Source organism: Choloepus didactylus, chromosome 15, assembly GCF_015220235.1.
Source record: "Choloepus didactylus isolate mChoDid1 chromosome 15, mChoDid1.pri, whole genome shotgun sequence".
Taxonomy (NCBI): Eukaryota; Metazoa; Chordata; class Mammalia; order Pilosa; family Megalonychidae; genus Choloepus; species Choloepus didactylus.
Genome location: NC_051321.1, coordinates 44217736 through 44245038, shown reverse-complemented (window position 1 = coordinate 44245038; position 27303 = coordinate 44217736). Strand labels below are relative to the sequence as shown.

Here is a 27303-nt window from a genome sequence, read left to right as displayed (position 1 = left end):
TTTCCCACCATAAAGATGTTGCTGTTACTTGTGGGTATTATGTTGGTTCTTACTGAGAGCTCTTACAGAGTTTCGAGATTCCTAAAATAACAGCAACCAAAAAAGATCTGCTCTTCCTATGCACTCTTCATTAGAATATTAAGAAATTTTCTGATAATTTGAACAAGGTGCCATGAATTTTAAGTAACAAAAAGCAATTAATATTTTTTTCCTTAAAAATATTTTATTTGTTTTATAATCATTTCTTTGTAGGTATCTGTAATGAGGGATGAGGATAAATTACTAAGGATTAAAATTAATGAACTGGAGAAAAAGAAAAACCAGTGTTCTCAAGAAATAGATATGAAACAGCGAACAATTCAGCAACTCAAGGTAACGGTTTTGTTTTTTGAAGGTGGTTTACATGAATTCTGTTTGTATATTTTAGTTTCTAATTAAATGCATAAGATAGTTATTTATAACAGATTCTGTTTTGACCTTTTCTGGAATCTAAAAATAAATTGCTTAAAATTAAATAAATCTTGGGTGTCTCGTTTCTAACAAATAGAATATGGAAAGGGAAAATCAGTACCTTTAGAGGAAAGAAATCTGACAGGCACCACCTAAACTAAGTGTTCAAGGATAATATCACCAGTAGTAAGTCATATTGATACCATGTACTTCCTGACACAATGTGACTAACAGGGCGTATACCCCTCTGTGGTCTTCTTCCCCAAGATTCATAACCTCAGTCTAATCATAAGACAATATCAGACAAACCCAAATTGAGGGATGTTTCTATAAAATACCTGACCAGTACTCTTTAAAAGTATCAAGATCACTAAAGAGAAGGGAAGACTGAGAAACTGTCACAGTTTGAAGGAGACCAAGAAAACATGAACAAATTCAATATTTATCCTGGATGGGATGCCAGAACAGATAAAGGTCTTCAGTGGGAAAATGGGTGAAATCCAAGTAAGTCTGAAGTGTAGTTAATAGGAGTGAAGTAATGACAGTTGCTTGATTTTTACAAATTTACCCCTAATGCTAACATTAGGGGGAACTGAGTGAAGGTTGACAGAAAATCTCTGTACAGTCTTTGCAAGTCTTCTGTAAATCTAAAATTGTTTCCAAAAAAATAAATAAATAAATCTAGATCTTATTAAAAATTCATTTTTAAAATGACACTTGAAAAGCAAAATGCCTTTACTGTAAATGGTTATATTTTACTTGTCATTGATTAAATAGGTAACAATAAAATATGGATTTGTTGTATTCTTTCCATGTTTGTTTCTAAATGCAGCAAACTAATGAATATTCAGTTGTAAACACATGATGTTTTATTTTTTTTACTGACTATATTCCTTGTAAAGCAATTTATACTTTCATTATATGATTCAGAGACCTCTAGGTTCTAAAATGATTCAAAGACTTATAAAGTAGGAGATGGTACTGAAGTTAGATGAGATTCGTAGTGAAGATTGGAAGGTCAGTTTGAAACTAGAATTGGAGGGTTACCATTCCCCATAATTTAATCTTTCCTCCTAGGGCTCCTGTTATTTTAGCTTCCTAGCCACTTTCTACTTAGAGAGCATGGAGGTCCTATCTTTCTGCATTTGAATTTACTGACAGGAAACTTTTTTATGGTTTGCCTTGTTCTTCCTACTTGCGGTAGACCCCTGATCCTCCATTTTGTGTTGTATGAGAGAACACGGTAGCTTAAAATATTGACTTAGTAATATGGCCAGGCAGTAATATAGAGGTAGATGAAAATATAAAGGTTTTTTTGGTTTTGTTTGTTTTCTTATTATAACTCTCATCCTACCTTTCTCTTTAAGACGAAATAAAGTTGGAAACTTGAGGCTGACAGTCAGTCTTGTAGGAGACAAATTTCAAACTTAATATTGAGCCCTGCTTTCAAGTCCCACTATTAAATATTGCTGTGTATTTTAAGTTACAATATATTTAATTCATATTCTTTCATTTTGTAGGAGCAGTTAAGAAATCAGAAAATGGAAGAAGCTATACAACAGTATGAGAAAGTGTGCAAAGGTTAGTAACAAACTTAAACTTCCAATACTAAAATGACTGAAAAATAGTTTGTTGCAATAAAAAAAAACGGTTTAACATTTTCCTTTGAAAATTCTGAAGTAAAGTGGGGGCAACATAAGGTCTGACTTTATCAAAAGGGAAAAGCAAGGATTCTAATGAGGATTTATCACCTTAAAAGTTTCTTCTTAGAAGATAAAATAAAAAATATTCAGTCAAAACCACATTGATTTCTTAGCAATGGTCAGTGTTTTGTGAAAAATAGTTAAAGTTATATATAGGTCACAGTGAATGGAATAGAGAGCTATACAAAATCTTGTATAGAATATACTACAAGTAAAATATTTTTAGAAAGTTTTTTAAAACATTTAATACTTTAGATTTAACTCCTAGGTACTAAATTATACCTTTTATTTAAATTTGGGTCATTATTTGGAATATTATATATATTACCTTTATATAGGGTATATATAAAATTGTGCAGATTCCCTCCTCCCCATTACTCACCTCTTAACTTCTGAGTTGTCTGGGATCTGAGATTTGAACATTTATGTCTGCTTCACTCTTAAGTCCCAGACTCTTCACTAATCCATTGCTATTTTTACTTAACCAACAAAAGAAAAGGCATAAGAAAACCAGATTATTACTTATTAAGATAATTTGGATATTTGTGGGGTTGACTTGGATGAGTATTTGCTCTTCAGTAGTGTATGTGAGAATATATCTCTGCAATCAGTCCTGTTTTCTCCTGCCTTTTCTAGACCCTTGTCCCTCAACATCTCCTATTTCATAATCTTTTTAGGATTTCCCTTCTCTTTGGATCTTTTGTCATTATTGACAAATGTAGACAAATCTTAGCTTTTCTGAAAAAGCCTTCCCTTGGACCAAGATGCCCTATAACTTTTATCATACTTTAATTTTTCCTTTCTTGGACAAATATCGGGAATTGTGGCATAGGCCCACTACAACTACTTTAATCTGACTTTCATCTTCTTCATGTTCTTGAAACTGTTGCTCCCAGGTCACTTATAACTTGCACATCTTGAAATCTGTTCACTTTTGGCAATCACTTCTTTACTGTTTATATTATTTTGACATTATTGTCCATTCTCCTTGTTCTCATTTTCATTTTTAAGTAGTATTTATTGTTTATACACACTTATACGTGTGTTTTTCCTAAGCATGAAAGTAATATGTAGCTTCATCTTAATGAAATGCTTTTCCTCAGTTTTTGTGATCTATATCTTTCTCTCACAATGAGTGTCAGCCACTTTTGTAGTTTTCATGATTGCATGATTAACATGTGAGTCATCTGTTTTCTCTTCATTTTTCCCCTTGAGAGTTCATTAACTCCTTTGATTTCAACTATGTAAAAGACATATTCCTACAAACAAATGAAAAACTACATCTTCAGCTTTTTAAGCTTTCCCTGGGTTCTAAATGAATGCCTTTTATTTAGTTGTCTTATTATTTTTAAAAATTGAGATCTAATTTACATACCATAAAATTCTCCCCTTTAAAATATACAGTTCATTGGTTTTGGGTATATTCACAAGATTGTACAACTAGCACCACTATCTAATTCTAGAACATTTTTATCACACCTTAAAGAAAGCTGTACCCATTAGCAATCACTCCCTATTGACCTCTTCCCCACAGAACCATAATCTACTTTCTGTCTCTATCGATTTGTGAATATTTCATGTAAGTGAATTCATACACTATGTAGCCTTTTGTATTTGACTTCTTTCCCTTGGCGTAAGGTTTTCAAGTTTCATGCATATTGTAGCACTTCTTTCCTTTTTTTACTAAATATATCTCATTTTATAGGTAAGACCACAGTTTGTTTATCCATGCATCAGTTAATGGACATTTGGGTTGATTCCACCTGTTTACTTTATGAACATTCTTGTACAAGTTTTTGTGTGAACACTTGTTCTCAATGCTCTTGGAGTAGAATTGCTGGCTCTTAGCCTAACTCTCTATGTTTAACCCTCTGGGGAACTGCCAAACAGTTTTCCGCAGCAGCTGCACCATTTTGCATTCCCACTAGCAATGTACAAGGATTCAAATTTCACCACATAGTTGCCCATACTTATCATTTTCCTTTTTTTATTATTCTAGCCATCCTAATTGGTGTGAAGTAATATCTCATTGTGGTTTTGATTTACATTTCCCTAGTGACTAATGGTGCTGAGCATTTTTTTCATGTGTTTATGGCCATTTCTTTATCTTCTTTGGAGAAATGGGTACTCAAATTTTTTACCCATTTTTATATTGGATTGTCTATTTATTGAGTTGTAAGAGTTCTTTTTATATTCTGGATATAATAGAGCCTTAGCAGTTTATGATTTGCCAGTGTTTTCTCCCATTCTATGCCTTTTTTTACTTTCTTGGTACTATCCTTGATGCACACAAAGTTTTTAATTTTGATGAAGTCCAATTTATCTTTTGTTTTTTTGATTGCTTGTGCTTTAAGTGTCAAATCTAAGAAACTGTTGCCTAATCCAAAGTGACCATTTTCTTCTAAGAGTTTTATAGCTTTAGCTCTTACATTTAACTTTTTGATCCATTTGGAGTCAATTTTGGTATTTGTGTAAAGTAGGTGTCCAACTTCATTGTTTTACATGTGGGTATCCAGTTGTCCCAGCACCATTTGTTGAAAACACTATTCTTTCCCTAGTGAATGTCTTTGTACCCTTATTGCAAACCATCAGTTGACCATAAATGTAAGGATTTATTTCTGGACTCCCAACTCTATTCCATTGATCTGTTTCTGTATATCTATCCTTCTGCCAGTACCACATTGTCTTCAATACTATAGCTTTGAGGTAAGTTTTGAAATCAGGAAGTGTGAGCCCTCCACCTGTTTTCTTCTTCAACATTGTTTTGACTTTTCTGGGTCCCCTGCATTTTCATATGAATTTTACCATCAGCTTGTCAAGTTTTGCAAACATCCAGTGTTAATTCTGTAAATCCATTTGAGATTCCATTTGCTATCTTAACAATATTAGCCATGTACATGGATTTCTTTCCATTTATTTAGGGCTTCTCTAATTTCTTTAATGATATTTTGTAGTCCTCAATATGCAAGTTTTATCCACCTTTTGTGAAATTTATCTTAATATTTTATTCTTTGTGATCTGTTTAGAAATAAATTGATTTTTTTTTGCTCTGAAGTAGCTTCTGATTATGTATTGTATGGATTCCTTAGGATTTTTTTATATACAAGATTATGTCAGCTGCCATTAGAGATAGTTTTAATTCTTCCTTTCCAATCTAGATGCCTTTTATTTCTTTTTCCTAATTGTCCTGGCTAGAATCTCCAGAACAGCAGTGAATAGAATTGGTGAGAACAGACATCCTTGTCTTGTTCCTGATCTTAGGAGAAAAGTATAATTCTTTTGGATATGAGTATCCAGTTATCCGAGACCCATTTGTTGAAGGGACTGTTTTGTCCCAGTTCAGTGGCTTTCGGGGCCTTATCAAAGATCAGTTGGCTGTAGATCTGGGGGTCTATTTCTGAATTCTCAAGTTGATTCCATTGATCGATATGTCTGTCTTTGTGCCAGTACCATGCTGTGTTGACTACTGTGGCTTTATAGTAAGCTTCAGAGTCAGGGAGTGTAAGTCCTCCCACTTTGTTTTTCTTTTTTTAGAGTGTTTTTAGCAATTTGAGGCATCTTCTCTTTCCAAATAAATTTTATAACTAGCTTTTCCAAGTCTGCAAAGTAAGTTGTTGGACTCTGGATTGGGATTGTATTGAATCTGTAGATGAGTTTGGGTACAATTGACATCTTAATGACATTAGCCTTCCTATCCATGAACATGGAATATTTTTCCATCTTTTAAGGTCCCCTTCTATTTCTTTTAGTAGAGTTACATAGTTTTCTTTGTATAGGTCTTTTATATCTTCAGCTAAGTTTATTTGTAGGTACTTGATTTTTTTAGTTGCTATTGAAAATGGTATCCTTTTCTTGAGTCTCTTCACTTCTTTCATTTCTAGTGTATAGAAACATTACTGACTGACTTACCTGCATTAATCTTGTGTCCTGCTGCTTTGCTAAATTTGTTTATTAGCTCCAGTAGCTGTATTGTTGATTTCTCAGGGTTTTCCAGATATAAGATCATATCAAGTGCAAATAATGACAGTTTTACTTCTTCCTTTCCAATTTGGATGCCTTTTGTTTCTTTGTCTTGCCAGATTGCCCTGGCTAGCACTTCTAGCACAACATTGAATAACAGTGGTGACAGTGGGCATCCTTGTCTTGTTCCTGATCTTAGAGGGAAGGCTTTCAGTCTCTCACCATTGAGTACTATGCTGGCTGTGGGTTTTTCATATATGCTTTTTATCATATTGATGAAGTTTCCTTCAATTCCCAGCTTTTGAAGTGTTTTTATCAAAAAGGGATGTTGGATTTTGTCAAATGCTTCTTCAGCATCTATTGAGATGATCATTTGATTTTTCCCTTTTGATTTGTTAATGTGTTGTTGTATTATATGAGATTATTTTCTTAGGTTGAACCATCCCTGCATGCCTGGAATGAACCCCACTTGGTCATGGTGTGTGATTTTTTTTTAATGTGTCTCTGGATTCAATTTGCAAGTATTTTGTTGAGAATTTTTGCATCTATATTCCTTAGGGACATTGGCCCATAGTTTTCCTTTTTTGTGGCATCTTTGCCTGGTTTTGGTATTAGATTGATGTTAGCATCATAAAATATGTTAGGTACTGTTCCATTTTCTTCAATGTTTTGAAAGAGTTTAAGTAAGATTGGTGTCAGTTCTTTTTGGAAAGTTTGGTAGAATTCCCCTGTGAAGCCATCTGGCCCTGGGCATTTATTTGTGGGAAGCTTTTTGATGACTGATTCGATCTCTTTACTTGTGATTGGTTGGTTGAAGTCTTCTATTTCTTCTCTGGTCAGTCTAGGTTGTTCGTATGTTTCCAGGAAATTGTCCATTTCCTCTACATTATTGAGTTTGTCGGCATACAGTTGTTCATAGTATCCTCTTATAATTTTTTTATATATTTTCTTTAAGATCCGCAGTAGTGTCACCTTTCTCATTCATTATTTTGTTTATATGGGTTTTCCCTCTTTTTGATTTTGTCAGTCTAGCTAGGGACTTGTCAATCTTGTTGATCTTCTCAAAGAACCAACTCTTGGTGTTTTTTATTCTCTATTGTTTTTTTGTTCTCTATGTCATTTATTTCTGCTTTAATCCTTCTACTTTTCTTTCTACTTTAATCCTTCTATCTTTTCTTCTACTTGGTTTAGGATTAGTTTGCTGTTCATTTCCTAGCTTTTTCAGTTGCTGTATTAGTTCTGTGATTTTAGCTCTTCCTTTTTGATGTATGAGTTTAGTGCTATAAACTTCCTCCTCAGTACTGCTTTTGTTGCATCCCACAGGTTTTGATATGTTGTGTTCTCATTTTCATTCATTTCTATATATTTAGCAATTTCTCTTGCTATTTCTTCTTTAACCCACTGATTGTTTAGGACTGTGTTGTTTAACCTCTAGGTATTTGTGAATTTTCTAAGTCTCTGATGGTTATTGACTTCTAATTGTATTCCATTGTGGTCAGAGAATGTGCTTTGAGTAATTTCAATTTTTTTTTAATTTATTGAGGCTTGTTTTATGTCCCAGCATATGGTCTGTTCTGGAGAAAGTTCTGTGAGACTAGAAAAGAATGTGTATCCTGGTGATTCGGGATGTACTGTTCTATATATGTCTGTTGAATCAAATTCATCTATCCGATTGTTTAGGTTTTCAGTTTCCTTATTGGTCTATTGTCTGGTTGATCTATCTATAGGAGAGAGTGATGTGTTGAAGTCTCCCACAATTATTGTGGAATCATCCATTGCTTTCTTTAGTTTTGCCAGTGTTTGTCTCATGTATTTTGTGACACCATGACTGGGTGCATAAACATTTATGATTGTTATTTCTTCTTGTTGAATGTCCCCTTTTATTAGTATGTAGTAGCCTTCTTTGCCTCTCATAACATCCTTGCATTTAAAGTCTATTTTATCTGAGATTAATATTGCTACTCCTGCTTTCTTTTGGCTGTAGCTTGCACGGAATATTTTTTTCCATCCTTTCACTCTCAATTTGTGGCCCTGTGTCTAAGATGAGTCTCTTGTATGCAACATATTGATGGTTCATATTTTTTTGATCCATTCAGCCAATCTATATCTTTTAATTGGGGAGTTCAATCCATTTATATTCACCGTTCTTACTGTGAAGGCATTTCTTGAATCAGCCATCCTAGCTTTTGGCTTATGTTTGTCAGGTATATTTTTTCCCTGTCTCTCTTATTGTCCTTTAATGGACCAATATTGAATCTCTTTAGTACTGAACCTTTCTCCATATGTCTCTCTCCTTTTTTTCTCTGTCAGTAGGCTACCTTTAGTATCTGAAGTAGGGCAGGTCTTTTATTAGCAAAATCTCTCAGCATTTGTTTGTGAAAAATTTAAGCTCTCCCTCAAATTTGAAGGAGAGCTTTGCTGAATAAAGAATTCTTGGTTGGCAGTTTTTCTCTCTCACAATTTTAAATATGTCATGCCACTGCCTTTTCGCCTCCATGGTGGCCGCTGAGTAGTCACTACTTAGTCTTATGTTGTTTCCTTTGTATGTGGTGAATTGCTTTTCTCTTGCTGCTTTCAGAACTTGCTCCTTCTCTTCAGTATTTGAGGGTCTGATCAGAATATATCTTTGGGTGGGTTTATTTGGATTTATTCTATTTGAAGTTCACTGGGCATTTATGCTTTGTGTATTTATGTTGTGTAGAAGTTTGGGAAGTTTTCCCCAATAATTTATTTGAATCCTCTTTCTAGACCTTTACCCTTCTTTTCCCCACTGGGACACCAGTGAGTCTTATATTTGGATGTTTTATTTTATCTATCATATCCCTGAGGTCCATTTCGATTTTTTCTATTTTGTCCCCATTCTTTTCTTTTGTTCTTCCATTTTCTATTTTGTCATCCTCCAGGTCGCTGATTCGCTGTTCATCTTCCTCTAGTCTTGTACTATGAGTATCCACAATCTTTTAATTTGGTTGACAGTTTCTTTTATTTCCATAAGATCATCTTTTTTTTTTTAATTTACTCTTGCAATTTCTTCTTTATGCTCTTCTAGGGTCTTCATGTCCTTTATATCCTGTGCCATGCTCTTATTGTTTGTCTTTAGTGCTTTGATTAATTGCTCCAAGTACTGCCTCTCCTCTGGTCTTTTGATTCGAGTGTTTGGGTTTGGGTTATCCATATGGTCTGTTTTTTTCATATGCTTTAAAATTTTCTGTTGTTTTGCTTTCTTGGTATTTGCTTAACTTGATAGGGTTCTTTCAGGATAAAGACTAAACTCTAGTTTGTCAGATCTACAGCTTGGTGGCATACACTTTCTCTAACTAAGCAGCAGGTGGTGGCTGTGAGTCACCTATTTCCCTGAAGTCAGTTCTCCCCAACTTGGTCTTTGTGGTGTGTAGGGGTCTGATTCTTGTGGGGTCCAATTGGTGCACCAAGTTTGGGTGTGTTGTTGGTGCTGTCCACCCTGAATGTGGGGCATGTGTCTGAGCAGTTAGGCAGGGACGGCAGGTTTAATAATCAAACCTCCCAGGTGTTCCTGGAGATTTAACAGTGTTGCAAGAGTCTAAACTTTCATTTCAGTCTCGCCACAGATTGTCTCTGTCACTGACCCATAAGTCCTCGGTATTGGCGTGTGGTCCCTGGGATTTCTGAGTGAGTCCCTCTTCCAAGCTGTGCCTTCCTAGGACCTCTGCTGAGGGAAGGCTGTGCTATGTCACACGTGTGCACTGTCCCTCAAGGGAAGTTCTGGGCCGCCGGGCCCTGTAGCGGCATTTCCAGCCTGCTTAAAGGATGGCTGTATGGGCGCATTAATTTCCCCCTTTTCGCACAGCTCCACCTTCCTAGCTCTGGGACAGTTAGCTGTGGGTGCGCGAAAGGCTATTGTCCATGCCCAATATTCTGGCATGTGTGTGTTGCTGGCAACACTTCCCATCACACTGGGTTTTTTGGTGTCGCTCTGGGCTGTGGCACCAGACTGGGCAGGAGCATTCCCGGCCCACCGGCCCAGAGGGAAGATGGCTGTAAGGGGTGTGGTTTTTTCCCCTTTTCGCTAACATCTGCCTTCCTCGCTCTGAGACAGCAGCAGGTACGCAAAAGGCTGTCATCCACACCAGATATTGAGACATACCCACAGCCCGTTCCTGCTACACTTCGCTGTGCAGTTCTCGCTGCCATATCCGCAACTGATTTTGGGTTTTTTAAAAAAGAACTAGTCCGACTCCAAACACCAACCCACGGTTTCCCCACACCGCAGTGTGGCTGCCGGATATTCAGCAGACTTACCCACTCATTTCAGAACGCAGACTGCTGGTTTCAAACCAAGTGCACAGTCCCTGTGGATTTAGCAGACCTTGTCCAGCTGGTGCATTGCTGGAACTGGTGTTTTGGGTTACTTTCTGGCTTTTATGTAGTATTTTTCACGGAGGTGTTTTTTTGCCCTGTCTCTGCTAAACACCATCTTCCGGAAGTCCCAGGAGCTGGTTTTAAAAAACACTAGAAATAAAATATTGTGCTTTGAAAATTTTTCTAGAAAAATAAATTACTTTAAATTTTTTCAAAATAAGTCATATTGGGATTGAGCTTTTTTTGTTTGGGGAGGTAAAGATTTTAGTTTTGATTTGAGAATATTAATACAAAAATAAGTGTTTATTAGAAAAGTTGGTAATTTGTTAAAGAATCAAATATTGCAGGCATTTGCCAAATAGTATTTTTCTAAGTCTCAAGATTTGTGTTTACTTTTATTAAATTTAGTTATGTTGAAAAATGTTAAATTTTTATCTGAAAAGATGCCTTTTCCATCCATCCATTCTTACATTCATCCAATAGAAAAGATATTTATTTATTGCTTCATATAGGCCAGTACTGTTCCAGGCATTAAGGATACAGCAGTTGAACAGACAAAATTTCTATCCATTTGAAACTCATATTCTACTGAAGTTAATAAAAGTGAATTTAATTTTAGAAGAATTCAAGAAAAAATGGATATCTAAGTGTTACTAATTTCTAAAATATTCTTCCCATATTTTTAGATCTGAGTGTTAAAGAGAAAATAATTGAAGACATGCGAATGACTCTGGAAGAACAAGAACAAACTCAGGTAGAACAAGATCAGGTGCTTGAGGCTAAACTAGAGGAAACTGAAAGGTTGGCCACAGGTAAAACGAGATTGTGTAAATATTTCAAAATACACTATTGCATTTTCTTTATTTCTCTAGATTTCTTCTCTTTTTAAAGTAGTATATAGTACTTATAATAATTCATAATGGAAAGATATTTGGCGTGTTTTTAGAATCTCTTGTAACTTCTATTTTCCATTGCAGTGAAAATTGTCTTATCTAAATAAAGTTATATGTCATAAAGGCATCAAGACACTTTCATAATAACTGGATGATACTTATAGTGTTCTCCAGACCTTAAAAGTAAAGTTTCAACTAAGTTTTATCTCTGTCTAGATCTTAGCATCATCTTGTATGTTTATCTCAGTAAATAATTTGATTCCTTTGCCATCCAAATGCCTTAAAGAATTCTTTATTTTATGTTTTTAAATAAGAATTGGAAAAATTGAAGAAAAAATGCAAAGATCTGGAAACCAAAAGTAATCAAAGCTCAAATAAAGAATTTGAAGATAACACAGATGTGCTTAGTAAAAAGCTCAGTAAGCTTCAAGATGAGTTACAGGTATGATTATATTAATATTCATTATATTTCTAATAAGAGAATTCCATATATATTTTTAAATTAAGTTCTAAATGGGTAGAATTATACCTGGGAAATGTTGAATTACAGATATAATTTTTCAGTACACATTCAAACACCATGGGAACAATTCCTCATAAGATACAAACTTCTAAGTGCCAATTTTATATTTTATATATTCTTAAAACACCATTTCTTTTTAAATATTTTTCTACCCCTTAAACTTCTTATTCTTCAGATATCACTGTGGAGATGACTACCAGGAAAATTATTTTGGTTGTAATCCTGGAATGGACTGCCATAGTTCAACTAGTACAGAACTCTTCTTACTCTTATGAGTTTTTAAACGCTGAGAAATATATATATATACACACATATACGTTTTTAGTCTATTTTTATTTCAAATGAACTTTTCCTTGGGTTTTGAATATATAGATACCACTGAACCCAATCTATAGAACCCAGTTTGAAAATCACTGATCAGCTGTTTTCTCTGTATAGCTATTCCCAATTTCCTTAAATAGTCTTGTTGTACAAGTTATTTTTTATTTGACATCCTGTATAGCCAGGAATATTTTATTTTTGGAACCATGCAATTAGAAATGACCACACAAACTAAGACTTTTTTCAGGCTTTTAGGAAAACTTAGGTTACTGTAAATCTTCCATAAATTTAATTAGTTTATTTGTTCTTAAGTTTACTCATAAAGGAATGTTCTTAAGTGGACTTCATAGCAAAAGGAAGTCTACAAAGGAAAGCAAACAAGCTAACATTTCTTTTTATAATCTGAAACAGGGGTTGTCATTTTTTAAATTTATTTTTAAGTTTAAAAAAATGTGAAAAGTGATGAATGTTATGGAAATGTCATAAAAATAGATTTGTTGATTGCTTCTTATCTGTGTGATAGTACCTTATACCATTTATACATATAGGAATCTGAACAGAAATATAAAGCTGATAGAAAGAAATGGTTGGAAGAAAAAATGATGCTTATTACTCAAGCAAAAGAAGCTGAGAGCCTACGAAACAAAGAAATGAAAAAATATGCTGAAGACAGGGAGTGCTGTTTAAAGCAACAAAGTGAAGTGGTTGGTGACAATTATACTGTATTAAAGATTAAATTTATTTGCTCCCATTGGATTGATAAATTTATACCTGGGTTTTTTTAAAAATCAATTTCTACATGGTTGCCTGTTTTTGGTTTTTTTAAAGGCAGGTTGTCTGTAAGATGATTTTTCTGTCCCACTTCATCTCAGAGTTCATGATGTTCTTGTTTTAAATTTATTCGTTTATTTAGCAAGTTGGAAAAATACCTAGTTGCCTCTCAATATCTGGGTACAGAATTACTGTGTTTTCTATCCTTTTGTCTTCTGTGCCTCATTCTGGACATTTTCTTCTGACCTACTTTTGTACTGATTGATTCACTTTTCAGCTTTTGTCTCTACTGCTGTTTATCCAATCTGTTGTTCTTAATTTCACTTTTTTTTAGTTCTATAAATTTCATTTAGTTTTTTAAAAAAATAATTTCCTGTTATCTGTTCATTCCCAATATTGCCTTTTATTTTCCTTTAAGTTTATTTTTAAAGATGGATATCCTTAATAATTCTGTATTTGGAGAATCCATATTTTTTTCTTTCTTGTCTCTTCATTTGTGCCTGATTATTTTTGACTTGAGTACCTGACATCATGTATGAAAAACTGGGCATATAATTATGCCTAGAATGATGTTATCTTTCGCAAAAGAAGATTTAAACTTGTTTATAATACAAGGCAAGAACATTCCATTTTCAGGGATTGAGATGATTTAAAGGCAGGTATCAGCCCTTGCAGGAGACTGGTCTACTTCTGCCCGTCCCTTATGGGTAGGATATATCTGTTGGTATCCCAGCCCAGTAGTGTATGTGGAGTGTTCGGCTTGTTTCCCTATTTTCAGGCCCTAGATATCATTTTTTGTACCCAGTGAACTCGATTTGGTTTTTTATTTCATTTAGCATATTTCTTTGATGATCTTTAATAGATTGTTTCATTAAAGTGAAACAGTATCTCAACTGTATCTTGATTGAGGTGTAAGTTTGTTTTGTTTCTTTGACTGGGCCATATCTTTGTTTTTCCTAGTATAGATTGGAGTTTTCTGTTGTCTAGGCATCTGGTTTCCTTGGTTGCCCCAGTCAGATTTTCCCGGACCAGAACAGGTTCATGTCTCAGAATGGGGTTATATTCAGGGTATATCTTAGAAGAATGACAGACTTTCCTGAGGTCTCCAGTCGCTGTGCTTTTGCTAACCTGCCCAGCAGGCAGCACCTGTCAGCCTGTTGCTACTGGTGTAAGGAGATGGGCCACTTCAGTTTCTGTTTTGGCTGTTTTCCCCCAGGCTCTGGTGTCTGGTTCTGAAGGGAAAGCTGGGCCCCACCTCTGTACCCTTAGAGAAGATAAACCCCCTCAGGAGTTTTCATCTGCATTTGAATTGTCTCTGTGACTCTGTGATCTCCTCCCCTGTCTGGGTCAGAGTCCTGCGAACTGAAAATGGCTGCAGCTCTCTCTCTTCTAAGCCTCTCAGGTTGAGAGAGAGAAAAGGGGACAGAAAGCCCCCTTTGGGAGCCAGTACATGGCCCCCCAGGTAAGACCTGGTCTTCTGGGCTCCCCCTCCCAGGTCAGGTGAGTCTTACAGTTTTTTAAGGTCATTCATCACTAAAAGCCTCTGCCTGCTAGTTGGGGTACAGTTTGTAGCTTGTATTCAGCAGTCCACATATGTTAATTAAAACCCCAGTTGGAGCTCAGCTGAGCTATATTTTCTTGCTCTGCTCCGAGAGTGCAGCTAGTTTCTAGCACAGCGAGGTTTTGCAGCTCAGCCTGCCATGGGGGGAGGGGACTCTCAGCACCATTCCACAGCTTTTACTTACAGATTTTATGCTGTGATTTCAGGCATTCCTCCCAATCCAGTTTGATGTACTATGTGTGGATAGTCACAGTTGTCCCCCAGCATTATTCCAAATTATTTACTAGTTGTTCCTGATTGTTTATTGGTTGATCCAGGGGACTAACTAAATTCCACTCCTCTCTATGCCACCATTTTGCCCCTCCTCCCATTTTCTTAATATCTTTTGAAGAGCAGAAATTTTTAAAGTCGATAAAGTGCAAATAATCTTTTTGTTTTTTATTTTAATGGTTTATGCTTTTGGTATCATATCTAAGAAATCTTAATCTAATCTATGGTCATGGAGACTTTCTCCTATGTTTTTTGAAAGTTTTATGGTTTTTGAAAGTTTTATGGTTTTAACTATATTTAGGTATATGATCAATTGTGAGGTGATTTTTGTATTTGGTGTGAGATTAAAGTGCGTGTTCATTTTTTCTCATATGACTATTCAATTGTTCCAACACCAGTTGTTGAAAGACTGTCCTTCCCCCACCAAATTAGTTCAGTACCTTTGTCAAATTAAATTGACCAGACATTTTTGAATCCTCTCTTCTGTTTTGTTGATCTGTAAGTTTTTCCTTACACCATGTGACACTGTCTTGATTATTGTAGTAGGTTTGACACCATATGACACTGTCTTGATTATTGTAGTAGGTTTGAAATGAAGTAGTGTGATTGCTCCTACTTTGTTCTTCATTTTTAAAATAGTTTTGGCTATTCTTTATCATTTGCATTTCCATGTAACTTTTAGTTAGTTCTCCATTTACACACACACCTCTGAGAGTTTGATTGGAATTGTCTGACATTTATATAGATCAATTTGGGAACTGACATCTTAAGAATATTGAGTCTTCTAATACTTGAACACAGAATATCTTACCATTTATTTAAGTGCACGTTGATTTCTTTCAGCAACGCTTTGTAGCTTTTAGTGAAAAAATCTTGCACATGTTTTCTTTAGTCTACCACAAAGTATTTCATGGATTTTTACCCCATTTTAAATGGTATTTTAAAAATTTTCATTTCTCCATTGTTTGTTGCTTAGCAGGACTGTCATTTTTTTTTAATTGTAGTTTTACCTTCTCATTTCCCAAATATTGAGGAAATGCAGGAATCAGTTTAAAAGCTATAATTATTTCTTAAAAGAAGTGACCAAAAAGCTGATTTTTAGAATGAGGTAAAGTAGGTATAAATGCAGAATGTTAACATTTAATATATATATAAATGAATGATATATTTTGTTTTATAAGTAACTATTTTATATAGATTTGACTAGATAATTTATATATCTTGTTCACAGTTGTATTGGTGGTGTTATTTATTATAAATATTTCTGAACATTCTTAGATTTACAGTGTTTTGAAGTGTTAACACTTTCTCTATTTCCTGTTAGGAAAGGCTTACAGCACAGCTAGCAGAGAAAGATACTGACCTTCAAAAGTGGCGAGAAGAACGAGATCAGCTTGTTGCAGCTTTAGAAATACAGCTGAGAGCACTGGTCTCCAGTAATACACAGAAAGATAATGAAATTGAACAATTAAAAAAGGTCACATCGGGGACTTATACAGTAGAATCTTGTTTTTTACTATGCCTTTTTCTATTGGATGAAGGGATGTTTCAAAATTATTTACTTGAATAACATAAACACTTAAAAGTTTAGTAGATGAAAGTGAAATGAGAATTTAAAAAAATTATTTGGATTTTCCTGTGAATCTTGAGTTTTCAGAGTTGTTGGTTATAAACTAAGAAACAGCACTTTCTTCAATATTTTGGTCATTTTTTCCAGATAGAGTTATTAGAAAATAAATGATTTATGAATTAGTCCCTAACCTACCTTTAATTGTGATCCAGCTTATACTCCCGGTGATATTTACATCCTTAAGTTTATTATATAAGGATAAGGATTATTTTGAAAGTGAGCACAATGGTAGGGAGACATTGTGAGTTATTAAACAGTTACTCTTGTAATGTTATGTTGAAACTCAGGACCCCGGGTATAGAGAGGATTGCGTTTTACAGACAGCAACCTACCTCCCAGTTCAGTTGCATCAGGGTACATCTGGAGCTGATCTTTGCAGAATAATTAATCTGCTGCTCTTAAAAATCTGCTGACCTAAAGCCTTTTGACAACAGGAAGAAATATATATGTGTCACTTGAAAAGACTTTTCATGCTTCTAAGGGAAAGGCTGTCTGCTCCAAAATTGTGTGGTATAAATAGCACACACTAGAAACTCAGAAAACTAGGTTTCAATTGCTGGCTCTGGTTTGAGACCTTTGAGCAAAGTTATTTAACATATCTTAACTTCATCTAAAACACAGTAATAATGTTTTCCTAATAGAGTTGTAAAAATTGAGAGCATTTATAGAACAATTAGGACAGTTCCTACCACAGTAGCAGTCAGTACATGCTATTTGCTTTTCCCTTAATGAATTTAATAGAGCCTTTTTTATTTGGCAGTAATGGGTAGGTGATTTAAGAGATGTATTTGACTTCGGATTTCAATGGTTGTGATTAGAAGATCCATGTTGGAATTTATGAAGTATAAAAATGGCATCTGAAATTCCTTTATAGATCACTTAGGGTATAGGAATAAAATATACCCTGTGACTGAGAAAATGAGACAAAAAAAAAGAGTGGGTAACAGGAAAGGGATTAGTTATCAAAATGGCCTTTCTCCAATATTATGTTTCATTTCCAAGAAGCTTTTAATTTTTTAAAATTGTTTTATCAAAACAACGATTGGGGTTCAAATTCCAGACCTAAGTTAGAGAGTTACATTGAAACTAAAGTGAGAGAACGTATGTAAGCACTTTGGAAATTGAGAGTAATTTTTCAAATTCCTCCTTAGATCAGGTTTCAAAGAGACTGGAAAGGTGGCCCAGCCTTTCCTGAGTCTCTGAAGGATGCAAGAGGAGATGGGAGGGACAAGCTATTATTGAAGAAGTATTTAATTATTTCCACTGTTTAGTCTGTCCAAATCTTGATTTTATATTCTTTAAGTATTATAGTATATTTTCAAGTTACAATGGTATGCTTCTTTAATATTTCCTTATTTTAGAATAAGCAAACCTTGGATATCAAGCCCAAACATATTAGTTCAATGGACCCTGACAGAGCTAAAACTGAAACTCAATTAACAAATTTTGAAATTTCCATGAATGAAGTAGAGGTGAGTATTTTGTAAAGCAATGGATTGATTTGCTAACACAATCCACTTTAATGACTGTTGAATACTAAATAACCCTGGCAAGTATAATGTAGTCGATTATTGTAGGCACTATGCTGTACCAGTTAGCTACTTGTACTCTCTCCTGTGTGAGGGAAAACTTAGAGGCTTTTGAGGAATGAAAGAGAAGTGAAGTAGAAGTGAAATTATTTTGAGAGATTAGATCTCTGGATAGTTAATCTCTTCTGAAAAATGAGAGATTTGTTAAAACAAGCTTCATGGTCAGAAATTGGAAATCTCACAAAAGCTAAAATAGGGGTGATTATTTCCTCCCAAAAAAGGTTCCTTTATTGTAAGTATTCGGGTAAATAGTATTTTTTTTTTTTTTTGAAACTGTACCCATTTAATATCTTTGCCTCTAAATCTCAATAACTCACAATGAGTTGCCTGAATTTCCAGTGGGCATAGGGTGCTATGAATCACTTTGGATAGGACAGAGATTTTCGGTTTGACATAAAATAGAAAAGAATTCTGTCACTTACTGATTTTAAATTACCATTTAAAATTTATCTTTTAAACACATTTATTGGGAGCATTCAATGTTGGGAACCTTGCTAAACACTGAGGATAGAAACATAAATAAGACATGATCACTCTCTTCAAGGAGTAAGGAATCAAGTAAGACAGATATATAAATGCCTAACCTGTTGGACTTTAACTTATGGGATAAGTGTTATAATAGAAGTATGAAGAGAGTGCTGAAAGGAACACTGAGGAGTGAACAATAGATTTTGCCCGAATGGTTGTGGAAGTGAATTAGAGAAAGCAATATTAGATTGGCTCTTGAAGGTTAATAGAAGTTCACCAACAGAGAAGGGCATTTTGAGCTGGAGAAATAACACGAGACATTCCTTTTCTCTTGGTCTTTCCATAATAGCTCTTGAAATAATTAGCACTGACCCCAGAAACTAATACACATCATACGCTATGTGGAAAAATTTGAAATTGATCCATAAACAAAGTTTAATTCTTGGTTATATGGGCATTCACATATAATAGAACATTTTTTTCCTCCATAAATTTATATATGCTGCTCTAAAACCTAAAAATCCAATTTCCTGTTAAGAATTCCAGCAGTTATTCTATATACTACAGCTTTTGAGAATAGTATTATTATGCTATTTTATGTACTTCTCTTGCTATCAGGAAATCAGTCTGCTCAGTTGAACTGAAAGTCCAACATGATTCCTTCCCATAGGTGGCAGTTGACTCTGGGGGCTCAGTTGGACCTATTAATGTGGTCTTTCTCTGTGGCTGGGCTTCTCACAGCATGGTGGCTAGGTTCTGAGCTGGAGCATTTTGAGGGGGCATGTTCTAAGAGCAAGCTTTTTAAGAGGACAGGTTGGTTATAAGTCTTCTTATGATTTAGCCTCAGACTTGTTATGTTACTTTCTATGGGACATGGAAGTCATTAAGGCCAGCCCAGAGTCAAGAGGAGGGGAATTACACTCTACCTCTCAATGGGAAGAGTAGCAAAGAATTTGCAGCCAACTTTAATCTACCATTAATTGGATGCTTGTTAAAAATCCCAAACTTTATCCCTGAAAATTTCTGGTTTAGTAGGTTTGTGGTAGGGTCTAGGGATCTTTTAATCAAATTTCTCCAGGTGATTTTTAGAATCACACAAGTTTGAGAAATACTGATCTCTGAGTTTCTTTCTAATTTTAACATACCATGCATAAACCTGGAGAAGAGTATATGATAGCTCATTCTTTCTGTCCTTGCTATGGCGAATTAGAGCCAGCACTCTTATCTTTCCTAATTTATTGTTTTCAGTGGGCATTTAAGGGGATTAATACTTTGTGATTTATAAATTAATGTTCTACAAATAAGGTTTTTTTTCTAATTTATTTATTTCTAGTTATATGTATTTCTAATTTTTCTAATTTAGAGATTTTTTTTCTTTTCTAATTTTGTAGGATGGATCTGTAGTCCTTGATTCTTGTGAAGTGTCAACAGAAAGTGATCAAACTACTCGGTTTCCTAAACCTGAGTTAGAGATTCAGTTTACACCCTTACAGCCAAACAAAATGGCAGTGAAACACCCTGGTTGTAATTCACCAGTGACACTTAAGATTTCCAAGACCCGGAAGAGGAAGAGTAATGAAATGGTGGAGGTAAATATTTCACTGATGAGTAAATATGACAAGCAGATCTGATTATTATTAAACTCAGTTATAGTACATAGTTAAGCTCTGTTACATGGCCCTCCTCTTTGTAAATACTGCTGTTAGAGACCAAAATCATAGTTTGTATTTTATACCCTTTTAGAATATCACTGCAGTTTTGTAGTCCTCCAACAAAATATGGATATTTTAAAATATGTAGCTCCCTTGTTGCAGTGAAGCTGTGCTAGGTCCCATGAAGGAGGATCGTACTGGTGAACTGTTTCAGTATACCAGTCCTACTCAGATTTAGTCATTTTGCCTTCTTTGGAAGAGGAAAATAGTTAATATAGAAAGAATATAGAAATTACAGAAACTGAAATGGCTAATTTGTGTATAATCTTTTATGGTCATAGTTGGTTTCAGGAGAGAAATTCTTTTCCATTAGCTAGTATTAAAATTTGGGTCTTGGTAGTGGTATGCTAGAAACCATTTTACCCCTTCTTGACTGCACCTTCTTGATTGTAGGGTTCCCAACATTCTACCACACCCTAGCCAGACAGATTTGGCAAGTCACATACACTTTCTGATCCTCATTTTCCTCCTTTTTAAAATGATTAGAGATAATGTGTGTGAAATGCCAGGCTTTTGCTTTACTAGTGGCAGTACATAGTAAATGGTAATAGGTATTTTTAAAGTAACTTGTTTTAAATTTAAAACTAATACACTCTTTAGCAAAATAACTTTTCTTCAACTTTTTTTACTCCTTTAAAGAGTAATATATTTTCAAGCTGGTGGAAGAGCAGAAATAGTATTAACCATATTACTGAGGCTCTCTATCAGGTAATAAATTTGCTGAGTAATATTATCTAGTATAGTTTTCCTGCTACACATAGAACATCTTTATAGATCGTTTCGGGCTTTAGTTAACTTTAATTCTATATTTAATTTACATTTAAAATGCATTTAATTTCATCATCATCTATATTAAGTTGACTTTGATCCATTATTTTCAAGAGAAAAAGAAAGCAATTGGGTGTAGTACTCAAGAGGGCTGAAATACAAATCTTTTCTTCATGCTATTGTTGCTATATGTGCTCCATGTTTGTTTCAGAAAAGATTTACAGATGGTTGTAGATAAATCATACAGAAACCTTAAAATTTTAACTAGTTTTGCTAAATCTTCACTGCTGTAATAAACTGGGTACACTAAAATCCTCATTGAGAAAATCATTTATATTGTGCTGTTTTCTAATACAGTGAAGACTCCAATGAGCTCTTTACTGAATACTCCAAGTCTGCTAGACTAGCCTTATGGTCTGTCTGTATTTGCTTCCCATCATTACTATCTGCCTTTTCCCTTTCATGGAGTCTGCCACTTATGACCCTTATGACTTCTATTTTGTAATTTGGATTCTGAAGTTCAGTCATGATCTTTTCTCTGCTTCTCTTCTTGCCTTTTGTTTCTCTTCAGATTATAATCTTTTGTGCAACTGGTATTTGCACTAATTCAGTTCAGTGAATGTGCCTTCCAAAACTATAGTCCTACACAAGGTGCTGTGGGGAAAAGAAGAGTAAGATGCCATGTCTATTTAGTAGGGAAAAAAGATCTCAATTCTTCTTAATTATCACATTTTATCTGTGTTTATGGTGAAGTTTTTTGTTTTTTTTTTTTTTTGTTGTTTCTGATATTGCAAAATTTCAGTTAGTCTTAGATATAGATGTTCTATATGATTTTGGAGTTGGGGAAGGGGAGATTAAAGACGGGGTTCAAATAAAAGTTGTCCCTTCTACTGTTTTCCATTTAGCTCATGTAATTTCATTATTTGTGGTGTGTGTGAAAAATTCATACCTTTAGTTAGGGTTTCTCAACCTCAGCACTATTCATATTTTAGGCCAGATAATTCCTTGTTTGGGAGACATCCTGTGCATTGTAGGGGTGCTTAGCAGTATCCCTGGTCTCTATTCATTTGCCAGTAGAATTCCCCTGCTCCACAGTAATGATAACCAAAAACACCTCCATATGTTGTCCAATGTCCCATGGGGTCAAGCTTGCCCCTACTTGAGAACTATTACCTTAAGTGATAAAATCAGCCTTTATAGAATTTTAGTCTAAGTCCAGAGAAAAAAATAATGTCAAGAAATTAACCAGTGCTGAAATTCACTATTTTTAGGACTTGGTGAAGAGTGAAAATAAGAAGAATACAGCACCCAGAACTAATTTGAAGTTCCCTATTTCAGAGCACAGAAATTCTCCTGTCAAAAAGGAACAAAAGGTGTGTCTTTTTATTTGTCCCAGATTGACCATTTTCATAACTTAAATTTATAAAGGAAAACACAAAAATAAAGACTTCAAGTTCTTATTAGCAGTTATGCAGAAATCCATTTTTATCCAATTATTTCCCATTTTTTTCCATTTCCTTTATTTATAATTCAGCTTGGAATATAAGATAACGTTTGGCATTGGCCAATAGCTGGCACTTCTTGATGTGTCACCTTGTGACTTAATATTGTCACCCTCATTCCCTTTCATCCCTCTCCTCATATATTTAATCCCACATTTCCTACCTCAGTTTTCATAAATTCTACTGTGGTTAAGGGCTTCTAAGCCCAGCTGTGGTTATTTCCTTCTAACAATTCTCATCAACAATAACTAAAAAATGTTTGTTCATTAGGTTTCTACATGTCTGTCATCCAAGAAAACATATTCTTTACGGAGTCAGACATCCACAGTTAGTATAAACTTGGACTCGAAGAAAAAAGAGGGAACACTGCAGAAATTTGGAGACTTCTTACATCATTCTCCAACAATTCTTCAATCAAAAGGTTTGGAGAGAATTCGTTAAATGAACTTTTATGTGTAGGGGCTTTTCTAATATTGATTTGTATATAAACTTGGCAGCAGTCCAGTTCAGTGAGTGTTATACTTCAGAAAGGTATTGTCCTAGTCTAGGTACTGTGGGAAAAAAACAGATGAAAGGATCATATGCCTAGGTGTTCCTTATGTAGTGGAGGATAAAGACCTATATGTAAGTAATTGCTTACTGTAGTAAAAGAGGTGCAAGCAAAATGCTACATTGTATTCGAGTGGGTTTTCATGAGATTACCTGAGTGAAGCAATAGGATGAATTGAAGACTAGAGGTGGGGAGAATGGGAAAGGAAAGGGACTAGAAGTAGGGGACAGTTGAATTGAGTAAAATAGGTTGTATAAAAATACTCTCTGTGAAAACTTACATTAGAGGGTCCCAGACTTTCTTGGTTCACCATACCCTGATGTCTCATTAATTTTTTTGTGTGTCTCTGTGCCAAAAGAAATACCTAATAGTCCCATCCCTTAAATACAAAAGGCCAAAAAACATTTAAATTTCGTCTTTGGAAAATTGAGTTTGCAAAGATTGTCAACATCAAGAGAGATGTAATGCCATGCCATCTTGAAAAACTATAAACTACCTTGAGCTATGAAATATCTCTGTTTTCCTTGAAAATTTAAAATATCCTGAACTGCTCCTGTGAGTTTGCTGCAGCATGCCTCAGTGCTGTTTGGAAACTTCAGATCTATCAGATCCATTTGTATACATTTTTAAAAATATGTACTTTTTCTTTTTATGTATAGTCTGTAAAAGCATAGAAAATATCAGGAAGGACAAACAGCAAACTGTTAAGTGTCTAAATTTGGAGAGATGGGACTTTTGATTTTAGATTCTTATTCAAACTTATTTTAAAAATATAGGGTACCTTTTTTTAATTTTAAGGCTTTGGGGGTTGTAACTATAATACATATTTATTGTGGATCACTTGGAAATATAGGAAAAAAGAAAGAAATATAAATTAGTTCTTAAAATTCTGCTACCTAATAACCAAGGTTAATAAATCACTCAGTATCACTGGTCTCGCAGCTTTGCAATCCTGCCTATCGTCTATCCACTCATTACATGGCAACCAGAGTAATCTTTTCAAAATGTAAATTGAATTATGTCACTCCTCTCTGTTTTAATGATTTCCCAATTCCCTTGATTTCTGATTCTCCAACCTTATTTCTTGTTATTCTATAGTTTGGTGACTAACCAGCATCTTGACAGTTTCTAAAATATTCTAAAATATTGTAGGGATTTTCTTGCTTTGAGAGCATTGTATTTGTGCTTTCTTAGACCTGGAACACACCCTGGTTTTTCACCTGGCTGCTCCCTTCTCATCCTGCAGCTCTCACTGCAGATCTGCTTTATCAGAGACATCTTCCTTCATCACCTGATAACTAGCCTACATCCCCAGCCCCACTTAATCTTTATTACTACATCCCATTTTTTTCCTTCTTAGTACTTACTCAAGCCAAAATTACTTGGTTTTGTTTTCTTAATATCTTTCTCACTAGAATGTAAACTCCACAAAAACAAAATGTCCTGTTCATGTCCTCTATTCCTAGTATTGTGGTTGGTGCATAGTAGACTCAATTTAGCATATTTCCTTCATATTTTTTTCTATTTTTAAAAAAATATCATTGGTATATATATGTGTGTGTATGTATATATATGTGTGTGTGTATTTCTTAGCTAGGGATTTTCTCAAATGGAAATATGTTTTCTATTAAAGCACTATTTGTCCATTAAAAAAACAAATGCACAAAGTAGAAAATTTTAAAAATCCTAGTTTTCCACTTCCCAGAGATAATCAACTTTTAACAGTTTAGTTTCTATCCTTCACTGTACATTTGTGTGTTAACTATAAGTAAAGGGTTCATAATATACAGATTACTTAATAAACATTTTGGACAATCTTTGCCTGTCAGTACTTACACTATATCTACCACCTTATTATTTTTAATGCTGCATAGTCCACTTTATATATAGCCTGCTGTTTTGGCTTCACATAGCATAAATCTCTTCCAAGTCATTAAAACTTCCTGAGTTTTACTGTTTGTTTTTTAAAGCATTAAATGGGTTTATTGAGAGAGAAACTGTTCATGAGCAGGGATATCTCAAACCAAAAATGGAGAGATTCTCCATTGCACTGTAATTTACCTAACATTTCCACTATGTTGGACATTATTCAAAAGATATTTTATCTATTTGCTTTTTCTTTTTTGAGGTTGATCATTACATCATGTATTTTAGGCATTAATTTTTATCTTTGTGGAATTGTCTACTCATGTCCCTTGTCCGTTTATATATTACAGTGTTTTTTCTCATTTTGTGTATGTTCCCTTTTTTTTAAGGATTCCAAACCTTTGCAGTTAGAAAATTAATTTTTTAATTTCAGGAATTAACAAACTTTTTTTTCCCATAGCAAAGAAACTAATTGAAACAATAAGTTATTCAAAACCCTCAAATGTGGACGCAAGTAAAGAAAATGCATCTCAACCAAAACGAGCCAAACGGAAATTATACACCAATGAAATTTCTTCTCCTATTGATATTTCTGGCCAAGTGGTAAGCCAGTATTTTGGTTTTGATAAATATAAAATTGATCATGTTCTTTTTATTTCTGAAGTGTTCATAATAATTTCAGTTTCACAGTGGTTTGAATTTGTTCTTTAGATCAAATCTCTTAAAGCATTTGCTTGAAACCTTATATTTCTAGTCTCAAATGTGTTAAATTTATGATAATTCAATATTGATTTTGCATTAATGTATAAAAGTGTCCTGTGTCCATTTGTGTTTGAAAACTCAGAGGAATTTTAATTCTATCAATAGAATTACCACTGTTTAGTAATTTATTTGCCTGTGGTGTCTATTTTTCTTGTTAACTTATTACAAGAATTGCATAAATCTGTGCCCAAGTGTCTGGTAAAAATATAGAATTGACATTTAATCTTTTCCTCCCACCTTTCCTCTGAGCCTACCAGGTACTATTAAGAAAAAATATAATTGTCACCCTGACTCCATGACTGATTCTTCTCATTCAGAACAACCTGTGGTAATACAGGGCAAAGTCTGATTTTCTAATTTTCTATCATGCTGTTAATTGCTAAGTGGATGAAAGTGAAGATAGGAAAGTAATTAAAGGAAAGTTCTTCATCAGGAAATGCACAAGAAAAATCAGGAGATGCCTTTTGCAACAGCAGTTACCAGATATTAAGATAGACACTTAATGACCCTAATTCTCTCCCACCTGCCTTAGAAGATGCTGTTGTATGTATTGTTTAGTTGATCACTTTTCACTGTGTCTCATTAGCATATAAGCATATAATTTCCTCCCTTAGCTGAATGTTCTTTGTTTCTTAGTTGCAATATTAGGTTCTTTGAACCGTCTAAATTACAAACTCCTTGCTGTGGAAGAACTTTTAATGCATTTTTTTATTGTGATCTTTAACATGTATTCGTTAACAGTGGTAACTTTCAAAGTACGATTTAACAAGTAGTTAGCAAATTTCAAAGAATAGCATGGGTCACAGTTCCACAACTTCAGCTATTGTGGAAGATCATTTTTAAAAAAATATTTGAATTTCAATAATTTTTGCAAGCTATAATGCTCTCAATTCAGTACAGAGTGTAGATTATTTTAATTTTAGAATTAGGTAGTATTGAAAGAATCTTTTATAAAATCTATTATTTCTTTAGGGAAGCATTTTTATAGAAGATAATATACCTACAGTCCAAGAGCACAAAATATCACAGTGTACCTATTACTTTATTTTAAGCACATGAATATATCTCATTCATTATAAACTAGCTTTCATTCAGTTCAGTTATATATTTTAAAACTTTCAAAATTACTCTTTCAGATTTTGATGGACCAGAAAGTAAAGGAAAGTGATCACCAGATTCTCAAACGACGACTTCGAACAAAAACAGCCAAATGAGTCACTTATGGGGAATGTTTTGACACAAATTTTACATTCATAATCATTGTAATTTACATGCTGGCTTTTGAAAGATGATTGTATACATTATGCACTAAATCCCTCTGTATATACATCACTGTTTTATATATACATTATATACTTTTAGTTCAATAAAGAAAATCAGTCTTGTCTATTTTTCTGAGGCTTTGAAAGACTAGCTTCTTTTCAAATGTCTATTCCCATTATCCCAGGCATGGTATCACAGCAGATATCCTAGGAAAGGATTATTCTCATTTATTTTTCTATGTAGGTCAGATATTTATTTACATTAAACAGTGGCTTGTGAATTGTTTTTATTGTATCTGTTAGGGTCTTCATTATTACCATGATCCAGGGAGTGTGTCTGGGTCTTCTAGTGCCAAAAGGCTTATACACATTACTTAGAATGGAGCTCAATTAGAATGTCTTAT

The 27303-nt window shown here is 34.2% G+C and overlaps 1 protein-coding gene across 4 annotated transcripts in view; it reads left to right on the top strand.

Annotated features, from left to right (window-relative positions):
- The window catches only part of KIF20B (kinesin family member 20B), a 114074-nt gene extending 87034 nt beyond the window's left edge, over positions 1 to 27040 (top strand). For all 4 annotated transcript variants that reach the window (XM_037805121.1, XM_037805122.1, XM_037805119.1 and 1 more), the window contains exons 21-32: positions 253 to 372; positions 1971 to 2031; positions 11138 to 11263; positions 11659 to 11786; positions 12737 to 12892; positions 16115 to 16267; positions 17782 to 17892; positions 19869 to 20066; positions 22229 to 22330; positions 22730 to 22880; positions 25336 to 25478; positions 26774 to 27040. In XM_037805121.1, coding sequence (XP_037661049.1) covers positions 253 to 372; positions 1971 to 2031; positions 11138 to 11263; positions 11659 to 11786; positions 12737 to 12892; positions 16115 to 16267; positions 17782 to 17892; positions 19869 to 20066; positions 22229 to 22330; positions 22730 to 22880; positions 25336 to 25478; positions 26774 to 26851 — 1527 coding nt within the window. In that variant the 3' untranslated portion in view covers positions 26852 to 27040. The remainder of the gene's footprint in view (positions 1 to 252; positions 373 to 1970; positions 2032 to 11137; positions 11264 to 11658; positions 11787 to 12736; positions 12893 to 16114; positions 16268 to 17781; positions 17893 to 19868; positions 20067 to 22228; positions 22331 to 22729; positions 22881 to 25335; positions 25479 to 26773) is intronic.
- The last annotated feature ends 263 nt before the right edge of the window (positions 27041 to 27303 follow it).